General features: G+C 44.0%; 2 protein-coding genes across 2 annotated transcripts; one reads left to right on the top strand and one right to left on the bottom strand.

Moving 5' to 3' along the window:
• Positions 1 to 254: 254 nt before the first annotated feature.
• nnt2 (nicotinamide nucleotide transhydrogenase 2) lies at positions 255 to 14,286 on the top strand. Its single transcript, XM_076732039.1, has 22 exons — positions 255 to 550; positions 1,229 to 1,394; positions 2,187 to 2,416; positions 2,508 to 2,707; positions 2,796 to 2,883; positions 3,034 to 3,122; positions 3,219 to 3,406; positions 3,913 to 4,046; positions 4,174 to 4,365; positions 4,894 to 5,044; positions 6,073 to 6,234; positions 6,317 to 6,427; positions 6,527 to 6,672; positions 7,195 to 7,390; positions 8,105 to 8,338; positions 8,861 to 9,021; positions 9,109 to 9,288; positions 9,370 to 9,529; positions 11,608 to 11,689; positions 12,323 to 12,441; positions 13,512 to 13,627; positions 13,735 to 14,286. Exons 2-22 carry the CDS (start codon positions 1,265 to 1,267, stop codon positions 13,879 to 13,881), a joined length of 3,216 nt encoding a protein of 1,071 aa, XP_076588154.1. The 5' UTR covers positions 255 to 550; positions 1,229 to 1,264; the 3' UTR covers positions 13,882 to 14,286.
• Positions 14,287 to 15,059: 773 nt separating this feature from the next.
• Positions 15,060 to 18,420, bottom strand: dtwd1 (DTW motif tRNA-uridine aminocarboxypropyltransferase 1). The gene is made up of 5 exons (XM_076738316.1): positions 18,162 to 18,420; positions 16,961 to 17,276; positions 16,627 to 16,764; positions 15,621 to 15,909; positions 15,060 to 15,474 (listed from the first exon to the last, which is right to left on the bottom strand). Exons 2-5 carry the CDS (start codon positions 17,216 to 17,218, stop codon positions 15,236 to 15,238), a joined length of 924 nt encoding a protein of 307 aa, XP_076594431.1. The 5' UTR covers positions 17,219 to 17,276; positions 18,162 to 18,420; the 3' UTR covers positions 15,060 to 15,235.
• Between the last annotated feature and the right edge of the window lie 203 nt (positions 18,421 to 18,623).

Below are 18,623 nucleotides of genomic sequence, written 5' to 3'. Positions count from 1 at the left end.
ATTTAATGATGTACAAGAGGAAAGGTCATGGACGTCCAACAATTTTTAAGTCTTACACCCTTCTTTGACGCGCTGGCGTCACCTTGTGTACAGAAAAGAAAATACAGTAAGTTTAAACATTTTTAACGAGCACATGGCTCCTAAATATTCCCCAATTATATTTGTATGTGTGCTACTTTAACATAATTTATGTTAAAGGAGCTGCGTAGGAAGCGAGAGGGACTATCGCGAGACAATCCATCTCTGCGTACTTTTTTTTTTTTTTTATTTAATAAAAGTAGTGACTGTCTGTCCCACAGCTTTTAATTCGCAGGTAGTGTGGCCGACTTTTAAGCAGCGGCTGCAGGGTGTTTATCAGCGTCAAGGGTGGTCATGAGTGAGGTCACATGGCCTGCTATTTATACATAAATAGTGCAGCAGTGATATCGAAACTGCGGAAGGTCGCCTGCCTGCTCCTACGCGCAGACGAGGGAATTTTGGGTAGGACGTCTCACAGGTGACCCTGCTGCTGAGGGGAAGTTGAACCCCCTCTCTCTGGAAAATCTGAAAGGCAAGTCTGAGAATAATTAGGCAATCAACAAATCCTTCAATTTATGAATGAATTAGTACAAGGTGGAGGATGAAGGACACTGAGTGTGATTCACTGAATGAATGAATACATGGAAAAAGAACGGGAAGTTCATGATCAGAAACAACTGGTCTGACTCACCAAGCAGAGCACTACAAGTTTCCACAGGCTTGTTTGTTTTTTGGTAATAAAATTGTATGATTTCTGAGCGACCAGTGCTTGTAAATACCACTTTATTTTCAGTCTGCTTTTGTTAGAATAAGGTGTGAGTGTGTGTCTTGAGTCCTGAGCTGTGCCCCTCTAGCGCCAAACCTTTTGTCTAAACACTGATTCCTCTACCCGGCTGTCTCTGCTCCTGTTCACAACAACAACCAGGCCAGACTTGGCACAGTTTCCCCCCCTGTGCCGTCATAATTCCAGATCTCGCGAACAAGAGTGTAATCAACCCAGGGCCCTGTGCGTGTGTGTGTCGTGTCCTGCAGAGCTGAAATGTCACTCTGCTGTGTGTAGGCCTTGCAGCAGCCTGAGTGTGTCACTGGCGGGGGCTAAGGACCTTCAGTATTTGGGGGGGGGATTATAATGTGCTTTGTTATTTGACAGCAGATGCAAAAGTAGTGTTGAGTTATCAGCTACCTGTACTTGTTTGTTTTCATATTAAAGAGCTAGAGGGAGTCTCAGGGCGGACGCTCAGTGGCCATGTCGACCCTCCTGCGGTGCATCTCCAGCTCTTCTGTCACTTTGTTTCAGCAAGGGGTCCGTCAGAAGATACCTGGAAGGAGGCATTTCAGGACTTTCTCTGCATTATGGGACCAAAAGGCCCCCAGAGGTAGGAACTGTGCGTCTCTATTAAAATCTCTCCGCTTGATCTTGCAATATGTTTTTCCCAGAGGACAGCCAGGGTCTGCATGCTTTCTTTGGTTTGGATTTCCTCTGTGTCTTGAGTTGAGGAATGAGAGCATAACAGTTCACTCAAGGACACACTCCTTCTGGCCAGAAGAGTGGAAAACTCAGCGACCGATGAACTGTTTGCACCAGGTTTCTAGAGATGTTCCCAAAATAGGGAAAGCTGCCGTGGCCCAGGCGGTGGCTATGCTCACTGAGCAGTAGGAGCTGCTAACGTGAGCGTTTGAGAGGTCAGTTAAAGGTGACATATAAAAGTTTAACTGCTGTTTGGCACATTCTGTTCCCGGACATTTGTTTATGGGGTCAGTGCTGTTCGCAGGGCACATCTCACCGAGTGTTTGTCAAAGTTTTTCGAGTTGCTGAGTGCTTTTAAGTTTGAATTGTGAGTGAGTCTGTGTGCGAGTGCAGGCCTCTCTGTGTGTGCTGGCTCAGAGCCAATCACCTGCTAATAATGTCTCCATGGCGGCGAGGTCACCATGCCCTGTATGGAGTGAAATGTGTAATCTGACACTGGTCCCAGCCACACAATCTTGGCCGTACACGCATGCTCTCCTGTGTTGTTGCACAAAAAGATTAAAAAAAACATAAAGTCATATAATTTATTTCTCCTAATATTCATCTGAGAATGTATTTATTTTTCAAGAAAGAGCTTTTCATGTGTGCTGTGGCTTTTTGTGTGCTGTAGACTCGACTAACAGCTGGTTTGTGTGTTCAGGTGTGCTCTACAAAGACCTGGTGGTTGGCGTTCCGAAGGAGACGGTACAGAATGAGCGCCGGGTAGCGTTGTCTCCTGCTGGGGTGGAGGCGTTGGTCAAGATGGGCTTCAAGGTGCAGGTGGAGAGTGGAGCTGGAGAGGAATCCAAGTTCTCTGATCAGCATTACAAAGATGCTGGAGCCACCATCACTGATGTCAAGGGAGCTTTTGGCTCAGACTTGGTCCTCAAGGTTGGTTCACATCTGCTGTTTGATCCACTCATAAGACACTGCACAGTTTATTTAGATATTCCTGAATTTCTGCATCCTTTTTCTGCTGTAGGTCCGGGCCCCCAGTTTGAGCGAGGCAGACTTCCTGAAGTCCAAGTCCACCTTGGTGAGCTTCATCTATCCAGCACAGAACACAGAGCTGATGAAGAAGCTGTCAGAGAGGAAGAGCACAGTGCTGGCCATGGATCAGGTGCCCAGAGTCACCATTGCACAGGGCTACGATGCACTCAGCTCCATGGCTAACATCGCTGGGTAAGGAAAAATAAGCATTTGCATGCGGATGTTTGCAGCTGTGCTGGGATGTCTGTTCACAGTAAATGACTTGAGGGTTTGGTTTTAGGTACAAGGCTGTGGTCCTGGCTGCCAACCACTTCGGCAGGTTCTTTACTGGTCAGATCACAGCAGCAGGAAAAGTACCCCCAGCTAAGGTAACTGTTTACATATTTCTGTGTGCAAATCAGCAGAGTGATTCCTGTCTTCCCACAGTCTTTCCTCTCTGTGAACCTCAAATAAAATGTGTAACAGTGGACTGTCAGTCTCCCTCTTGTACAGTAATGCATGTTTTCTGCTATACTCAGGTTCTGGTTATTGGAGGTGGAGTGGCTGGTTTGGCAGCAGCAGGGGCAGCCAAGTCCATGGGAGCCATCGTCAGAGGATTTGACACCAGGTATAAGAATACCTAAAAAAAAAAAAGACATGATGAGTAAGGATGGTTGTGATGATCATGATTCTAACAATAAGCTGACTGTTTCCTGGCGGTCAGGCCGGCAGCCCTGGAGCAGTTCAAGTCATTTGGGGCAGAGCCTTTAGAAGTGGACCTGAAAGAGTCTGGCGAGGGGGTCGGAGGTTATGCCAAAGAGATGTCGAAGGAGTTCATTGAGGCTGAGATGGCCCTTTTCGCCAGGCAGTGTAAAGAGGTCGACATTGTCATCAGCACTGCCCTGATTCCAGGTCAGTCACATCGGTACCTTCTCCTACCTGCTACATTAACTAATATTGTTTTCATATAAACGAGTTTCCTAACTGGAAGATATGAATGGGCATTACGCAGCACAAATTTTTCACGCTCTGTCCGCTACAGTTTGGTTACTTGTGGTATGCCAGGAAGCAGTATAACAATGAACCAGATGACAAATATGAAAGGTGATGAGACACTTTGAATTGCCACCTACCAGAGCTTTTTAGCCTCTGTGAGCTTATTTTTGGTAAAACAAAGCTGAAAGAAGAGTAAATACTGAAACTGACAATATCAAGTGGCCAGACACGTGACTTTAAGCACATGCTGATGTAGATCTGATTTTTTTTTTTTTTAGATGTTTTTTCTTCCCTCTTGTCGCCATGAGTAGCTTGAAGCAGCTTTAATGTGGATCCACAGCCCTCTAAATTTCTTGATTCTTAGATTGCCTGATATTAGGAACATTTAATGCATCTCACCTGTCCCTCTGTTTCCCATTCAGGGAAGCGGGCTCCCATTCTGATCAAGAAGGAGTTTGTGGAGTCGATGAAGGACGGCTCCGTGGTGGTGGATCTGGCCGCAGAGGCAGGGGGCAACATCGAGACCACCAGGCCAGGAGATCTGTACGTTCACAAGGTGAGGTTTCTGCTTAGCCATTGGTTTTTGATTAAAGAAGAAAGCAAAATAAATCCTTTGCAAGCCCGCTTTATGTCTTATTCACAACTATGTAAATTTTACTCCTGATGTACTTTTCAATCACTAGGGAGTAACACACATCGGCTACACAGACCTGCCCAGCCGCTTGGCCACCCAGGCCAGCACCCTGTATTCAAACAACGTACTGAAGCTGCTGAAGGCCATTAGCCCAGACAAGGAATACTTCCACTATCAGCCCACAAATGAATTCGACTATGGAACAATTGACCATGTCATCCGTGGGACTCTTGTTATGAAGGTGGGTTTTTATTTGTAACATCTCCTGGCAGCCTCCATCACCGCTGGCATCCCTCTCTCCCTCTCGGCAGGAGCTGTCAGATCCTGTCATGCTAGGATACTGCGCCAAATGAGTACTAAAAACCCAATCCCAGCTGGGAATAGCTCATGTTGTATTCCAGCAAGAATGTTATGAACGTTTCAAAATATACTTTTCCAGGAATTTTGGCTTTGACAGATTGTTTATGGCAGAAAAAGCATGGAACCTCAACAGGACATATCAGTTTACCCCTTGTTAAACTAAGCATTATTCAGGCCCCTTAAAAGAGAATTTATCTTTCAAAACCACCGGTAACTGGTTTGTGATTGCTGTTTGTTCAGTGTAATCTCCAATGTGGTCCATGGGTTTGTATTCGGAGCGCTCCCACTGTCCAGGCGAGATCTCCCACAATGCAAGAGTCCAAAGTCCTGATGTGTGTTTCTCACGCAAAACTCTGTGGACATCCTCCGTGTTCTCACACTGGTCCTCTGTGTTTTCTGATGTGTCCAGGAAGGCGAGAACATGTTCCCGTCCCCCCTCCCCAAGACAGCGCCCCCAGCCCCGGTAAAACAGAAAACAGTCGCAGAGCTGGAGGCTGAGAAAGCGGCTGTGATCTCTCCCTTTAAACGCACCATGACCTCTGCTGGCGTCTACACTGCAGGTCAGACACGAGTACGCCGATCCAGCTATTCAGACTACAAGACAGTTTGGCCCAATTTCATGTGCTGTGAGGTTATTGTAAGATGTTTTCGTCCCAGTTCTGTGCGAAAGACCGTTCTTTACTGAAGAAAAACTAAATTTTTAATATATTAAATTATACAATTATCCAGCAGAAATTCAGAACATAATTCTTTAATTTTGTTTGGGCTAAATTGTTCAAACATTAAAAAGCTGTCAGCTTTTCCTGTTATTTCTTACTCTGTTAGTGACATTTTGGTTGTGCAATATGTTGCAGCTCCAAATAGAGCATTTAGTTGATTGACAAATAATAAATAAATAATTGACCGACTAATTGAGCCGACTTTAAGTCCATCTTCAAGCAAACAGTTTGATGGTTGAAGCCTCTCAAGTGTGAAGATTTGCTGCCTTTTTTGTCTTACATCATATAAACTGAGTATCTGTGGGTTTGGAGCAATTTGAAGACATCCCACTGAGCCTGAAAATGTCACCTTGGGGAAATTATGATGGAGATTTTTCACTATTTTCTGGTGTTTTATTGACCAAACGATCACTAGATTAATCAAGAAAACCATTGGTGGGTCAATTAGTAATAAAGATTAGTGTTAGTCGCAGCCCTGCTTTCAAAATACAATCTTACTTTTAAAGTTTTCTACATTTCTCTCGCTAAGAGCACTGAGATCAGTGAATCATGATGGGACTTTTGAATGTTGACACTTCATTATAATCCACAGTGGGGAAGATATTTTTCAGCACAGGATGACATATGAGTTCAGTTCTTTGAAGCTTCAGAGAAACTATGAATCATCACACTTGCGTAACCCGTTCTGAAAATATACAAATGTGTGTTTTCCCTGTTCAATTATTCCATGGCTTTAATGGTTAAAAGGGGACTGGGAAAGAAAAAAACAACTGGAACTGCTCATCAGTTCCACTACAGCAATGTGGAAAGAACTGCAGACATACAAACAACAACAACAACAACAAGGCTGCCCTGCTGTCTCTGTGTAGGTGTGTCCACCTGTCTGGCTCTGGGCATCATCTCCCCCAACGCAGCTTTCACTCAGATGGTCACCACCTTCGGCTTGGCTGGGATTGTGGGATACCACACCGTGTGGGGCGTGACCCCCGCTCTGCACTCGCCCCTCATGTCTGTCACCAACGCCATCTCAGGTCAGGAGTCCTTAAACTGTAAGATGGTTACGGCCAAATGTAGAAATCTTTTACCTGATGTCCTCTCTGTCCTCTCTGTCAGGTCTGACAGCGGTTGGAGGTTTGGTGCTGATGGGTGGGGGTCTCGCACCCTCCAGCCTGCCCGAGAGTCTCGCTCTTGCTGCTGCCTTTGTTTCCTCCATCAACATTGCCGGTCTGATGTTCAGCACTAAAATAACAAGAGAGAACAAGACTCGCTGCTCGCCCAATCAGATTAAAAACGGCTGATTTCTGTTTTCCTGTGTGGTTTCAGGCGGTTTCCTGATCACTCAGAGGATGCTGGACATGTTCAAGCGTCCCACTGACCCTCCTGAGTACAACTACCTGTATGCGCTGCCTGGGGCTGCATTTGTTGGAGGGTATGGAGCCACAGTGGCTGCTGGGTACAACATAGAGCAGGTGACAGGAAACATTTATTCTCTTTAAAAGTCTGTTTAAGAAGGTTGAATGAAGGTGTTTTTCAGTGAAATCAATGAACTGTCAGGGTATGTGATTCTCATGATCACTGTGATTATATTCACACACCGTTTTTTGTTTTGTGTGTCAATTTTATTAACATTGTCATGAAGACTGAAAAATGTTCCTTACAATTTCCCGGAGTCCAAGGTGACGGCTTGAACTTGTTTTGTACAACGGATCGAAGCCCAGACATTCAGTCTACCAACATCACGAACGAAAAATGCCTCAAATGATTGACTATCAAACTGGCTGCTGATCAATCTAAATGAATCGATTAATCATTTCAGCTCGAATGAATGTTTTCTTTAAGTGTTTATTCATACCTTTAAATTAGTTGTCTTATTTTGTTTATTCCATATTGATGATCTAAGGACAACTTGTTGAGTGACTTGACTTGATCGTGACCAAGCGCTGCACAAACAAGCCTGATTTGTGTGTTTTTTGTTTTTTTTTTTACCTCAGATGATGTACTTGGGCTCAGGCTTGTGTTGTGTCGGGGCGCTGGCAGGCCTCTCTGCTCAGGGCACCAGTCGCTTGGGGAACGCCCTGGGCATGATGGGAGTGGCAGGGGGCATCGCCGCCACCCTCGGTTCCCTCAAACCCTCACCGGAGCTGCTGTCTCAGATGTCCCTGGCCATGGCCACTGGGGGGACCCTGGGTAGGTGGCTTCCTGCTTCTGATGATGATGTTGTGATTGCAGATGAGACAGACTGTTCAAACGGTTGATTACCAGGACTCTTAGGCTGCAAAATGCCCACCCTGGCACCGATTAGCATCCATCACAGCACTGCTTAATTTAGTTTCAGAGCAGATTTTGTTGATTTCCACTATGAAAGCCTCTGGGAAGCACACTGTGCTTCATCTTCATCAAGGAGAGTCCCTACCAACCAGGTATCTCTGGATTTCAGTCTCCACCAAAATTAATAAAGGTCTGGCACGACTCATTTTGAATCCAACAGTTTGTTTAGAAAAGTACAAGACCACCGTGAGTGAGTTACGTGTCATGAACTTTGCATGCAACTCCTCCAGTCTTTGAAGAGTGTGAATTTCTTGCTAATTCATAACAGAACATCAATCATCCTGTCCGGATACAGAGATGAGTGGCTTCGTCATCATGTGTGAACATTGTAGATTTTAATAGCAATTTAAGAAAGCAGGATGATAAATGATGTTACAATCAACATTAACTTAGGCCTCATTGCACTGGCTTTGAAGATCGGGCCTATTTGTTAAGAGTAAAGCCAAATATAGCCAGTGTGCATGAGAAGTCTGGTGCTTTACTCAGCCAGACAGAGTGTAGTAACTCACTGAGATTTACTGAAAACTGTCTTTTTTTCCCTCTTTTGGGCTGATCTTTATTTCTCGGCTGCAGGTCTCACTATTGCCAAGCGCATTGAAATCTCAGACTTGCCGCAGCTTGTGGCAGCCTTCCACAGCCTTGTAGGGCTGGCAGCCGTTCTCACCTGCATCGCCGAGTTCATGATTGAGTACCCCCACCTGGACAGTCACCCTGCCGCCGGTGTGCTCAAGACTGTGGCGTATTTTGGCACCTACATCGGAGGGGTCACTTTCAGTGGCTCACTGGTGGCCTACGGCAAGCTTCAAGGTAGTGGATTTTACTTAAAAAAATACTTGTAGCATCTGCAGTATATAAGTACATAGAAGATTTAAAGTCTGTCCTTTACAAGCTTGATCTTCATTTGACACTGACACACTAATATCTTCATAAACACACTGAGCTTTGCGTCCTCTGGCACCGATCGTCTCTTTCATCTAGTTAAAGCCAAAGATCCTCTGGTAAATCCCGGCCTGGGCTGGGGGTTTGTGTGCATGTGTCAGCAGTCACTGATTCACATTGTAGTGCGACTGATCAAGAGGAACACATGAGAAGCTTTCTGGTAATTTGTAATGGGTCGTGCAGGGCAGTGGCTGCATGGCTGTGGTTGGTGGAGGGCTGCAGTCTGATTTGTGGATGGGAAAGACTCTTAGACAGCTGATTAGAGGCCTCCACAGTCCACAGAAACTCGACACTGCATGAGAGAAAAGCGTGTTTTCATGTTTTATCCTGTCAAATTGTTTCCATTTAGCTTTGCAGGACAGCAGAAATCATTTCTGGCATCTCTTGTAGGCCTCCTGAACTCCGCCCCCCTGCTGTTGCCGGGACGACACGCATTGAACGCTGGTCTGATGGCAGCATCAGTGGGAGGCATGGTGCCCTTCATGCTCAGTTCCAGCTACGCTACCGGCATGGGGTGTCTAATGGGAGTGTCTGGGCTTTCCACTATTATGGTGAGTATCTCTGAGCAACTCTGGATATTGGTGCATCTCATTTTTGAAACAAGTTGGTTTTAATTGACTTCACCAACTTCCCCACAGGGTGTAACTCTGACAGCTGCCATCGGGGGCGCTGACATGCCCGTGGTCATCACCGTATTGAACAGCTACTCTGGCTGGGCGCTCTGTGCTGAGGGCTTCTTACTAGACAACAATCTCATGACGATTGTCGGTGCTCTGATCGGCTCCTCCGGTGCCATCCTCTCCTACATCATGTGTGTGGTGAGTAGACACACACACATCCAGCCACGCGTTCTCACCACACGTACCTGAGCCTGAGTTACTGTCTTCTTCTCTGTCAAGGCCATGAACCGCTCCCTGCCCAATGTGATCCTGGGTGGGTACGGCACCACCTCCACAGCGGGCGGTAAGCCCATGGAGATTGTTGGCACTCACACTGAGGTCAACGTGGATCAGACCATTGACATAATCAAAGAAGCCAACAGCATCATCATCACACCAGGTACACGCTGTGCCGCAGCTCCCTGTGGAGGCACAAAATTTAATACAGCTTTTTTCCAAATATGCAACTCTACTCCCAAAAGCCTGCAAACAGACTTTAACAGACCCGCCAACCTCCCATTTTCCCATAGATTCTCGTGTATTTTGCCTCTGTCTCCCGCTGTCTTCCCGTTTAAATATTTCCCCATAAATCTCCTGTAATTTTAAGCTTTCTAAAGAGGAAAAAAAGGTTGGCCCTATCGTTGACAGGAGGCCGAGTCCTACGGTAATGGAGGAGATCATTAATAATAAGAAGGATGAATGTGAGAGGGATGGAGTGCCTGCCAAAAAGTCTAGAAATGAGCTTTTTGTCAGAAATGCCACACAGATTTTAGTGTATCCAAGCTGTTTCCTGGTGTTGATTTTAGGATTCACTGTGTGTCCCCTTGTCTAAATGTAAGGGGCATGTGGACAGGGGTAAGGGTGGTGGGACAGCTCAGGGTGAGGTGGTGGAAAATTTTGCTGTTTTTCAAGTCCTAATGTTGACAGGTAGAGACTTTTAATGTGTAAAATTGATGAAATTCTCCTTAAAATCTCAGCTGAAATCAGCCATCAGTGCATCAGAGAAACACTGTAGACAATTAAATCAACTGTGTTTTTGATATAGCTTTATGTTGTGTGGCTGTGCACAGTCAGTCAAAGTTTTGAGAACAGGCAACATTTTTCAATATTTTAGTCAGCTAAAGACAAATCTTAAACAGATTTTGTTGGCAAACCGTGTATATATTTCTATACAGTAACTACAGCTTCTCCCCCAGAAACTGAAGACGCTTCTCAAAAAGAGGAGCCTTTTGTGAGAAAGGTGTAGAAAGAGATTTGGGTTGACATCAGAGACTAAGGTGGAGCCAAACTTTTAATATCAGAGTCTCTTATCACTGGACAGCGTGGATCCTCCTCTGCACTCCAGCTGCAGCTTTTCAGACCGCCTGGATCAATAACATCAACTATCTCTCTCATCTGATTAACATCACCTAACAAAAAGACTGAGCCAGACTGCTCTGCCAAAACGTGGATCAAAAATGTTTTTGCAGCAGCTCTGGGAAAACTAGTTGCTGCAAAGCGAAGCGGTCAGGATCTTGGACTGATTGACATGGTGGTCATCAATCAAACTCAGAATATTGAAGCACGGCGGCCACAAGAGGGAGCAGTTTGTCCACAAATGATCCCACAGCCACCTGGCCTCATGTGACTTCCATACTGGGTATACAACGAGAGTGTGTCAGTACATGTTTGTTAGCATAGAGTACCGGACGGTGGGTTTAATTTTAGTGTGAGATGGTGACAACGTCTTGATTTATTAAATAGGAAAAGCCAAACGTCTCTCACAACTGAGCAGTTGTCGAGTGGCCCGAGCGAGAGGAACCGCTCTTGGATACTTGGATTGCAGTTGTTTTCCAGTGGCTCCAAACCAACGCAAGGACAGCTGTGTGGTCCAACATGCTGGTTTGATTAGAGAAACAGTGAAAAGTCATAAGAGCTATTGAGTCCAGACTCAAGACGTCTCCATGTGCTGTCAACAACAAAGCATGGCAGTGAGGAAACAGAAGGCTCCAGTTGTCTGGAGAAGAGGCGGGTTACAGGCGACTGGCTTCAAAAAAACTCGATTAGGGGTAATGCTGAACTCTACAAGGTACCTGACCACCAGGGTTAAATAGGGGTTAGGCAGACTGAGGGAAAGGAGTTCTTTGCACGCAGGGGACCCAAATGCACACAAAACATGCAAAGTTTTCCTAAGAAAAATGTCTGTGAGACCAGCGAACCACTCTGATTTAGTGCAGAGAGTATTGTGGTGGACGAGGACACAGAGAGGACAAAAGAAAGAATGAAGGATGGAGGAGGAACTGGTTTTATTGCTGGAGAACCCCTGCCGGACTGCTGTGCCTGCATTTAAAAAATGAACAATAAGTGTCAAACGCTTATTTATTCCATGTGGGCAATTAAAGAAATGGACTCAAGCTAAATCTGTAGTTACTCATAAAATAAAGCAGATTGTATTAGATCCGTGTTGGCCATGATTATTCTGTGTATGTGTTTGTTTAGGTTGGGGTCTGTGTGCAGCAAAAGCCCAGTACCCAATTGCAGACATGGTGAAGATGCTGAAGGAACAGGGGAAGAGTGTCAGGTGAACGTCTACTCTCATACTCTTCATCTCCTTTTATGAACGAGATTACTGCTGTATCTCTGTTTGCTCCGGCGGTCATTTGCAAACGAACTCTGTTCACCGACAACTGTTTTATGAAGTGTTCCTGAGCCCATGTAGTAATATTCTTTATCCAATCATGTGTTCACAAAGTGGTGAACCTCTCTCCATCCTCGCTTGTGAACGAGCCTTTCCAGGATGCCCCTTTCATACCCAACCATGATACTATCACCTGTTACCAATGAGCCTGTTTACCTGTGGAATGATCCAAACAGGTGTTTTTGGAGCATTCCACAACTTTCCCAGTCTTTAGTTGCTCCTGTCCCATTTTGTTTGCAACATGACACATCAGGAATGAGTACTTTTACTTTCTTACTTTTCTAATAAGACATTGACTTAAGTATTCATTTAAAAATGCAAGATTTTTACTCCTTATTTAATTTATTTACTTCAATATTAAGTGAAAGGTCAGAGTATTCCACCACGGCTTTTTCTTCTGTGCACTTTTCAACAAATCTGGACTCGTTTAGACAGAGACAGGTGTATTTGTACCTGTGACACCACAAATCACTCAAGCGTTAATGAGCACTAACGTTTTTCATCCACCTCCGACAGGTTTGGTATCCACCCGGTGGCCGGCCGTATGCCCGGCCAGCTGAACGTCCTCTTGGCTGAAGCTGGTGTTCCCTATGATGTGGTCCTGGAGATGGATGAGATCAATGATGACTTCCCAGGTAATCTCTTTTTAAACATTTCTAGACAGAGCTGTTGGATCAATTCCTGCGTCATGGTTGTCTCTTTGGCAGGAAAGCGTCTGATAACACTGGATTAATAATGTGTAATGATCGCATTAAGCTTTCATCGAGGCTTGGAGCAGCCTCGTGCTGTCTTGATATTTAGACGTGCCGTCTTATCAGGCGGTGGTGGAATGTAATGAAGTAAATTTACTCAACGACTGTACTTAAGTACAAATTCTAGGTACTTTTACTTGAGTATTTCCATTATATGTAAGTTTGATTATTATGCTTTTCACTCCACTGCATTTGTCTGACAGCGTTAGTCACGAGTTACTTATCAGATAATTCTTTCATACCCTTCGTGTCCAGTGAAAACCATGTATCTCCATATGTGGTGATTTTTGAATGGGAATGTTTGTCATGAACTGACGGATTAAGTGTCCCTGAAAAAATTATCCTACTTGAGCTAAATAAACTATTTAAAAAGCCTCTTGGATTAGCTGGAAAATGCATCATCACAAAGCCGATAACAGACTGTGCTGCTTCTGAGCTCATGAAAGATTGACTTTTTTTTTTTTAGAGATACGTGGTTCTCACAGGACGGCGACACTACAAACGTACGATGAGTTTGTAGAATACGATGCATTGCTGTAGGAAAATGCAACATTCATATTAATGTGCAACATTGTATAAAGTGATATTAATCAAATCACATCAGACACAATGATAAAACACTGACAGGGACCATTTTACTGCACAATGACTACTTGAACTTTTGATACTTTAAGTAGCTTTTGCTGATAATACTTGCATTTTACTTATGGTTTTGCAGCATTTTTATACTGTGGTACTTTCAGTTAAGTAATACGTGAATACTTCTGTTATCAGGGTTAACAGCCTTGTTTTTGTAGCAACCAGGCGCTCAGTCTGAGACACATGGTTGTGTTTATGACAGAGGGAGATAAGTGCGGTGCCGGGGAACCCAATAGCATTAGCGAGGACAATTGCAGGGTACTTAGCGGTTTTTGTGATCATCTGTCTTGTGTATAAATGTCTGTGGCACACAGAGACAGACTTGACACTGGTCATCGGAGCCAACGACACAGTGAATTCTGCAGCACAAGAAGATCCCAACTCCATAATTGCTGGTATGCCTGTTTTGGAGGTGTGGAAGTCCAAACAGGTTGGTGTACATTATCTTTGATGTGTCAACGCATCAAGAATATCGCTGTATTTTAGCTGAGGGGCACAAAAACGTGACCATACACACTCATTTAAACTGTCCTCCAGGTGATCGTGATGAAGCGTACACTGGGCGTGGGCTACGCCGCCGTAGATAACCCCATTTTCTACAAGCCCAACACATCAATGTTGCTGGGAGATGCCAAGAAGACATGTGACAGCCTGCAAGCCAAGATCAGAGAGGCCTACTACTAGTGACCCGTCATTAGCGTTCCATCATGTACAGTACACGAAGTACAGAGGCAGGTTGACAGAATGTATTTCCAGCATTGGCTTTCAGTATATATATATTGGCTCTGCAACAAATGTGTTCTACTACAAAGACGCCTAAGATTCATGATTTTTGTTGAAAATATGGGACATGATCAACTCAAATGTCTACTGATTTGTAAATAAAAATATTTAAACATATCTGAAGTTTCATTTCAATAAAATTAGTCACTATTGCCAAATGAATTAACACAATGGTGATCAAGCCTACTGCCCACCGATTAAACTACTGCAATATTTGTGTATTATATATGTCTGAGGCAACATTCCCAGAAACAATGCTGTATCAAGTCACTGAAAATGCTTCACATTAAAAGCATTTACCTGGTGAAACATGAGTTGACTTTTGTTATGAAGTTGTCACAGGAAATGCAATGTGTTAGTCAGCGATCTTTGCACTTACCACGATTAATCAAAACGCGTCGACCAAACAACGGTCAACAGTTTGGCATTTTGACAGCGGATCAGTTTGAAATAATTCAGGTAGAAACAACATGACGGAGCCACAGTGAGCTGTTAGATGATGAGCTGCAGGCGTCAGGCTGCACACCTCCAACTTCTCAGTGAGGTAACAAACTCCTTTCACGGCCCTGCTGTCCTCACGCTTGCTTACAGAATGATGGAAAAAGGCCAATTATTGCCTGACGTCTTCATTAAAATGACAGTTTGTTTTGCGGCCTCTGGAGTTCTGTGACTTCTCGTATTAAACCGCATTTACTGTTACAAACTAACCACTGTATTATGAAATCGACCAGGACTGAAATCTTAAGGACAACAACTTAAAGATTTAAATGACAGGCAGATCACTGTCACTGGACTGGATCAGAGTGGGAGGAGCAGGTTTAAAATGCCCTAAAGGACTGATGACGTCCCAGTCAGACCAAAATGACGCTCACAAAATATATCCAATGAGCATGTTATTTTCTCATTAAATCACTCACTTTCCACATTTTGAATTTCAGAAAACACTATTTCCCATCTAATTTTCAAATACCACAACTGTTTTTGTGCGTTTGTCATTTTGTTTGTTGAATTCTTAGACTGCCGTTTCCCAGTCTTTGACTTAGATTTCTTGTATTTACTCATATCAAACACACCTCGTTCATGTTTCACAACTGTAAACCATTTGTGTTTTATTGCATATTCTTATACAAATAGATGTCACAGGATCCCTTACAAAATAAAATATCACTCAGCCATCAAATAAAGCTGGACACAGTAGGGCTTGCATGTGAATCTACTCTTCAGCTAGAGTTCATAAAGTCTCTTAGAGCTGATTTCAGTTTTTCCTCTCAGCATTTTCCTTAGTCTTAGCTCTGTTGACAACTGAGTGCAGGTAGGAGTAGAAGAAGAGAAGGTTGTCATATTCTCCGTTGTACTCTTGAGCAAGGCAATGCTCGTGGAAGTCCTTGAGGAAATAGTAAATAGCCTCGATAGTAGCAAGGTAAGTGTCCGGTTTGCCCTTCTGACGGCGCCAGAAACACGTTTTCCTCATCTTCAGCTCAACCCGGAGCAAATCTGGAGGAGAACACATGTCCGTCAGAGAGCACACAAGAGCAGAGTGAGATCATGCTGAACTGCAGTGTGAAGTAAATTTGTCTCTAATAATCACCAGCAGTCAGAGCTCTTTGAAAAGCTGCACAAATGCAATCTTTCATCATTACCTTGCAGTCTCTCGTCTGTGCTGATCTTGTTGGTCTGGTTCCATGTGCTGTCAATGAAGACCACCCTCTGTAGGGGATACACCCTTGACTCCAAGCCTTTTGCTTCATCTGTGGTCCCTGACCCTGGGTTCTCTGCATTGTGTGTGGCGCCTTCAATTTCCTCACTTTTCAGCCTCTTTACGCAGGGTTCCTCAGAGCTGTAATGTGACTTGCTGTCAGTTTGGTCATGCAAACACTGCATCATGTCTTGAACTGAGACAGCCCCTGGACCAGGGAACACCAACACCACCTGGAGAGAGACGACACCAATTCAGAGGGACACATTGTACAAACCAAGGACAAATGTGCGTTTCTAAGTTATGTTCCGACAACGTGGCTATGAGCTGTAACCGCTGAAAGGAAGTAATACTGTTTGATGTGAGAAAAAGTTGAAAAGAACTGAAAAGAAAAAACTGAAACATGTGCTCACTCAATTGTGGAAATACATGAGAAAGCAAGAAGAAAAACTCAGTTTGAAGCTGTCAAATACAATAAACATACATGGCTTGTACGCTAAAGCCACTGTAACTCTCCAAATCAAGTCAAATTACAGTATCTAATTGTGTCTAATATATCTGGAGCTATGAAATGTAAACTTAACAAGCATGGAACATGAAACTGCAGCAACTGACTTGATGTCCTAAATCTATTACAGATTTCATTTTTTTCATTACAAAGTTGTATACAGTATGGGTCAAAATCCAAATTCTGGAGTACATAAGGTACAAAAAAAACAGGTATTTACTTCAATAACAAAGTGAATTTAGCGGATATGAACAGTATCAAAATATGACTCAAAAGCAGCTGCTTGTATTAAAAATATAACAGAAATGAATACAGCAAATAAGGTGTAGTGACAGAAACAATTAGTTGATGATTAGTTGACAAAAACAAATAATCTGCAACTGTTCTGATGTGCAATTAAACTTAAGAAGACTTATATCTCTGACAATGAAAAACAACCGACCTCGTCCTTGTTAAAGTCAGGTATGCAGGGGTAAGTGTATATGGTGACGTCGCCAGGGGCGAGGATCTTGGCGTGGATTGCAGTGCTCTTTCCATCGGTCTCATTGGGATGCTTGATGATGTCTATCTTCAAGGGGAGCTGAGTACAACATGTAATATGTAGAGTCAAGTCCAGATGACAGTCAAGTTTCAACCGCACCATGTACAAAATTTCACAGAGCTTACATAAAAGACACAACATTTTCCAGCACATTGGGATACTACTATTGCAGCAACTCCATGACTGAAGGCCTCTCTTACAAGAGCAATCAAGTGAGCCCTAACATCTTACTGACCTTGATTAAGGGGATTTCTTGCAGAGTGACACCCACTAATGAGCAGCATGTGTAGCAGAAGAACATCCTTGATCCTCCACATTTAGTGCATTTCAACCTGCCCCTCTGCTGCGCTTCCTCCAGCACTGCACACGATGCCAATTTTAGCCCTTGGAGAGGCAGCTTGGCGAGCTCGTGAGCGTCTGATGAATCACTGGAGACTGTTGTTTTGTCACGGCAACTGGGATGGGGACGCTGGTCTTGATCCAGACTACTCATGCTTGCTGTTTAAATGTTGACAGACCAGTGCTGGAGTACGTGGGCCCCACATTCATGGCTGAACAACAATGACAAAACAAACGGCGCGCAGAGTGTATTAGCAGACAGAAATAATACAACATTTACATAAGGGAGTGCAATAATGTGGAAAAGGCATTAAACAAGCGAGGGGTTGTTATAACAAAAGGTCATACGGGAGTCTTTATCACACAAATGAGTTGAACGCAGGTGGGAGACATTGAGTATATTAATATAACATTAACATTGCGCTGAAAGTGGATGAATTTCTTTTGTATATATGCATGTGCATGTTTCCAGCAGTTTTACTGTTTACTATTATTATTATTACAAATCATACAACTTTCTGACCTCTTTGCCTGTTCATCAAATGTGAAATGGGCATTATTGGTCTTTCAACTTAAATGCAGAATAATTCATGAACTATTCTGACATCATATCAACCATTTTTAGATTAAATATGAATCCATCGACATTCACGCTCAAAATACTGTCACGTTAGGAGCAGAGTCAAAATATCCTGATGTTTGAATGTAATACTATCAGTTTAGCAGAAAACAGGAAACAAGTTAGAGGAGGGAGGGACCAGTTTCCCACAGCACGACATGAGATCCAGTTCAGTCCGTTCGCTGAACGAGTTTTGCCTCTTCATAAAATTGCATTAGCTAATGTTACTGCACTTGGGTGACTGAATGAATGTAAAGGGAGGTTAACACAAGTAGCGTTAACTGGTCTACACAACTCCGTAAACAGCACCTCAGAGTTCAAGAGCACAGCATGCAGTTAGCATCGTATCTCGATGCCCGCTCCCCTTTAATCCAACGAGATATGACGTTACCGTCTGACTATATACTGTACATTTGCCCCTGCTTAGATACTGTACCGTCAGTAACGTTAGCTAGCCTTACAGCACAGTCAACATTACCTCATTCATGCTACTGAAGCTGGCGTCTGTTAGCAAGCTTGGCACACGTTAAACATCTGTAGCATCGGCTACCACCGTTAGCACACAGATCATAGCGCGTGAGGTTCGCAGAATCATCGGGAAACTGACGTCGGTTTACTGAAAATGACTTGCAAGCAATATGTTGTCGTCTGACGAGGCACAAACACAAAAACGTGCCTGCCGGTGTGTCACTGAGCTAGTTAAGTGACGTTACAACGGCGTGGACGTCTTCCTCTACGCCGGAAATGCTGTTCAGGATGAAGGAAATAGTTGTTTTGCCAGCTACCCGTTGCTAAGCAACGGATCGCGAACGCATGGCGTTGAGTAGCAACCTTACCTGCTGGCGGTGGACAGAAGGTACAAGAGAGCAGGCGAGAGGAAACATCATAGGCAGGCAGGCAGCGACCGCCCGTTTATGGAAAGTACCCAGCATCAGTCACT

This window comes from Chaetodon auriga, chromosome 1 (genome assembly GCF_051107435.1).
Source record: "Chaetodon auriga isolate fChaAug3 chromosome 1, fChaAug3.hap1, whole genome shotgun sequence".
Taxonomy (NCBI): domain Eukaryota; kingdom Metazoa; phylum Chordata; class Actinopteri; order Chaetodontiformes; family Chaetodontidae; genus Chaetodon; species Chaetodon auriga.
Note: the sequence above shows the minus strand (reverse complement) of the source record. Positions and strands in the feature narration are given on the sequence as shown.